The sequence below is a fragment of the Ipomoea nil genome, unplaced genomic scaffold (assembly GCF_001879475.1).
Source record: "Ipomoea nil cultivar Tokyo-kokei standard unplaced genomic scaffold, Asagao_1.1 scaffold2704, whole genome shotgun sequence".
In the NCBI taxonomy this organism is placed as follows: domain Eukaryota; kingdom Viridiplantae; phylum Streptophyta; class Magnoliopsida; order Solanales; family Convolvulaceae; genus Ipomoea; species Ipomoea nil.
Window position 1 is genome coordinate 1,420,678 of NW_017619132.1, and position 4,360 is coordinate 1,425,037.

At 40.8% G+C, this 4,360-nt stretch overlaps 1 protein-coding gene across 1 annotated transcript; it reads right to left on the reverse strand.

The window, feature by feature from the left end:
• Positions 1-795: 795 nt before the first annotated feature.
• LOC109156099 (60S ribosomal protein L4-1-like) lies at positions 796-3,764 on the reverse strand. Its single transcript, XM_019303927.1, has 2 exons — positions 2,565-3,764; positions 796-1,104 (listed from the first exon to the last, which is right to left on the reverse strand). Exons 1-2 carry the CDS (start codon positions 3,678-3,680, stop codon positions 991-993), a joined length of 1,230 nt encoding a protein of 409 aa, XP_019159472.1. The 5' UTR covers positions 3,681-3,764; the 3' UTR covers positions 796-990.
• Between the last annotated feature and the right edge of the window lie 596 nt (positions 3,765-4,360).

The window sequence follows — 4,360 nt, forward strand, 5'->3', positions numbered from 1 at the left end:
AAGAAACAGATGAATTGATTCAGAAAGAATATGGGAACATAAAACCCCAGCAAAATCAAGAAAGGTATATGTTCTTACAGTTGATTCTTCTCTGTCTGCAAAACGATCGTTATCTGAAGCATGGAGATGACAGGAATCACAGCAAGCGAGCTACATTAATGAGTTTCAAGGAAAAGTTAATAGTGGGGATGGATGAACTAAAGGGTTCTGCAAACTGTATATGAGTTTGGCATCTTGGCAATGAAAGTGAAGATAGATAATGCTGAACAACAGCACTGTCTATTGATGAACAAATGTCTGTGCAAACCTAACATGTCTTTGCTAAGGTCAAAATATCTACAGAATTATGAAACTGTCTGTAAATATGTCTTCAGTGAGCAAAATAGGATAGTTCTTTATATCTGCAGACATGTCATGTGCACATTCCTTAGTTTTTTTTTTTTTTTAAATGGCATGAATTCATGCATGATTCAATGCCTTTGTGATTAGCAGGCAAGATAGGTTGATGATCCTGTTCTGCAGAAAAGAATTTATTCCTCTTTAAGTCTTAACCAAATGATATGGTGCAATAGATCTATTTAGTAAAGCTAATTCTAGGAATTCAATGTGGCAGCCAACCAGGTTAGTTGGCCCACTTTCTAGTTTCTTTTGTGATGATTTGAAGTTAGATGAATATTAGGTTTAAATGGTATGGAAAAGAAATATGGAAGGAAATGAACACATTTTGGTTAAAGCTGGCAACCCATTATTGAATCCATCAATGTATAAAACTCTGAATAGCATATACTGTTACTAAGATCAAAATTCAATACCAAGATATGTATTAAAGGGAAAACTGGTACTAAGTCAAGAAACTCAAAAACTGTAATTTTCATTCCCACATCTTAACCACCAATAAAATTATAAAGCTGCAGAAAAAAAAAAAAAAAAAAAAACTAAATAAAACAACAAAATGAAGGTAGAGCTTAAGTATCCTCAAACACAATGGATTCACTGAGACACTCCCAACCACTTCGTGAAGTTCTCGAATTCAGTGTAGTCAGAATCAGATATCATGGTCTTGTACCATGACTTACCAGCAGCCGCAATTGCAGATGCCTCCTCCTGTAATACGAGAGAGTCAATACTCAATACACCAGATAGTTAATAGTTAAAGTAGAAGCACCAAAAGATTACACAACAATGACCAATGCATTTTCCAGTTTTAGGATGAAAATAAGAATGTGTTTCTAACAATGGTGAATTCAGTTCCATTTTTGAAATGTAACAGAAAAGCCAAACTTGCAAACCCATATAACATGAAGAGCAAGCATTAAATCCTGATTCAGTGTTTGGGGGAGACATAAAAAAGACATGAGCATTCTGACAACAAAGTATGAATACATCAGATGCTCCGTTGCCTGCTCACCCAAAATCAAGATGCAATATTGGATATGCAACAACAATGACCACCAAGTTTTCCATTTTATGGATGTAAATGGAGAGTGTTTTAATGAATTATGTTTTATTTTTAAAATGTAACAGAAAAGCCAAACTTGCATACCCATATAACATGGAGAGCAAGCATTAAATCCTGATTCAGTGTTTGGGGGAGACATAAAAAAGACATGAGCATTCTGACAACAAAGCATTAATTCATCATATGCTCCCTTGCCTGCTCACCCAAAATCCAGATGCAATATTGGATGTGCAACAACAATGACCACCACACTTTCCATTTTATGGATGTAAATGGAGAGTGTTTTAATGAATTATGTTTTATTTTTAAAATGTAACAGAAAAGCCAAACTTGCAAACCCATATATAACATGGAGAGCAAGCATTAAATCCTGATTCAGTGTTCGGGGGAGACACCAAAGAGACAAGAGCATTCTGACAACACAAATACATCAGAAGCACAACTGCCTGCTCACCCAAAAACCAAAATGCAATATTTTTTGGCAGATAAGCCCACATTATTAACATTATACAAAGAACAACTTCAGAAACTATGAGAATCTAGCAAAAAAAACAATTAAATGAAGAAAGTTCATACATCATTCCAAAACAGAGCATCTACGTGCACTAGTTATTAGAAACCTCACTACACCATTGTACCAGACAAACCCAAACAAGGATACACTTCAAATCAAGAAGAACATAAACATAATGTGCATATAGCCCAAAAAGAAATACTCAATAAAGTATAAAAAGCCTTGCACAAATAAAAATACAATGTGTTCATTTTCATGGAGCCAAAGAGAAGTAATGTTAAAGCTTCAACTATCATTAAAAAGTTTAATTCTTTAGATATATTAGAGGCAGAAAATATCATTGTGATAATATAAACTATGATATATACACACACAAGAAGTAAATGATACAATCATATATTAAATGTAAGAGAATAGAGCTAAGCAGACTGAAAAAAATATATATATATAAATCACAAAGATGTAGACACCGAATAAAAAATATATGATACAACTCCCTACAAAAAAGAATACTTGCAAATATATGGTGATAAAATAAAACCTAAAACAATAATACTCAAAACAATGAAGTAGATTAGCGACAGCACATACCTTAGAGATTTGATGTCTCTTCTTTGCGAGCTTCTCAGACTTGGCCTTAACTCGTTGTTCCTCAGCCAAAAGGGCCATCCTCCTAGCAGTCTTAGCATGTGGGTTGAGCTTGAGAAGCACATTCAAGTTCTTCAGAGGATTCTTCTTCAAAGTCGCTCTCTTCACCTCCTTTTTGATCGGCCTGACAACGGATTGAACCTCATCCGAGTTGATGATTCTAGCAAGGTCAGCATTCACCATCTTCGGCCTTGGCAATACATATCCCTTCTTCTTCTCGGAAGGCTTGTCAAATGAACCATAGACCTCATCCAGCTTCTCGAATGCAGATTTAGTCCAGATGATGAAACGGCCAAGGTGACCTCCGGGAGCGAGCCTCAGAAGGTTTAAACGGTCCACGTGACAAATTTCAACGCCCGGAATGTTACGGAAAGCCTTCACCAGCTTAGCCCCCTCAGTTCCATAGACAATCAGAGGACCTTTGCGGGAAATATAGCGGCGGTTACGCATCTTACCCTTACCTGGCCGAATAGCGTGACTGTCCTTCGCCTTCTCAGCGTCAGGATAAGCTCCGATCTGCTTTAGAGCCTTGATGGCATTCGAGGTCTTCTCAATGCCCTCAGCAGAATCCGAAACAACGAGCGGAATCTCCGGCACGGATTCCACGCGATGTCCTCGTGCAAGCACGAGCGACGGAACAGCCGAGGCGGCAATGGCGGAAACAACCGCATAGCGTTTCTGGTTGACCGGTATCTTCCGGTGCCAGCGGCGCCAGATTTTGGTCGGAGCGAACATGCGACCACCGCGGCACATATTCCCGAAAGCACCCTGCCCTGCGCGGTGCGTACCACCTCCCGGCACACGGGGGATACGAGACACAGCACGGCCAGTCCCCCATGACTCGGCGGAGGTCTGATGACCAGCGCGCTTCGATACAGCATAAGGCTGGCGGGAATTCCTGGAGATATTGGAATGGACGAAGGTCACCACGTCAGGTCGGATCGGAGCCTTCATGACTCCCGGCAGAGGGAGGCAATCAGCGGCGGAGCCTCCATCCGTGGCCATATCATTTTCCAAAGCTTGGATGGTAACCAACGGGCGCGCGGCGGCGGTGCTCATTTCCACGGCGGTTCTGGAAACCGGCGTCGAAGGAGAAGGGGAAGGAAGCTAGCAGCACTTCACTGCAGGGGTTGAGCTAGGGTTTTGATTGACGTGAGTGTTATATAGGTATCAAAAATTAGGGCTTTGTTTACCGGGCTACAACACATGTGGGCTCCGTGAGTTTTGGGCTTCTAGTCCTTTATTTTCTTAGCCCAAATAAAGTTTCAAATCAATGGGCCTTAATCAAGACCAACTAATGCAAGCCCAAAATACCAAATGACCAGCAATTATACTGTGGAGCATGGTCCAAAACGGCAGACGCTATAGTGTATCTAAACTGACATTGTACCATGTATTATTTTTATTATATTATATTATATTATCAAATGAAACTAGGGGTGTAAACAAGTAGAGCCGAGTTCAAACTCGTTAAGAAAGGCTCTGCTCGAGTTCGGGCTCGATGGGAATATAATCTGTGTAGCTTCGTCTGTTTGTCGGCAACAGCTTCGTCCGGTCTTGACTAGTTGACTATCGGGCAGCACTGCAACAACTTTGTCAATTCGACATCGGCAAAGGTGAAGACCAGAGACAAGGGTCATCGTCGTCGACTGGCAGTCTTCCCGTCCCTCCGTGTCGTCGTCGTCGACAGTCTTCCAGACTCTAGAGTTAGGGCTTAGAAGGAATGGGGGCGGGGAGTG

Bases quoted from the DNA above. Each gene is read 5' to 3' on its own strand.
- LOC109156099 (XM_019303927.1), bottom strand. From the start codon at position 3,680: ATGAGCACCGCCGCCGCGCGCCCGTTGGTTACCATCCAAGCTTTGGAA. The intron at 1,105-2,564 runs GTATGTGCTGTC...CTCGTATTACAG, and splicing joins AGAGACATCAAATCTCTAAG to GAGGAGGCATCTGCAATTGC.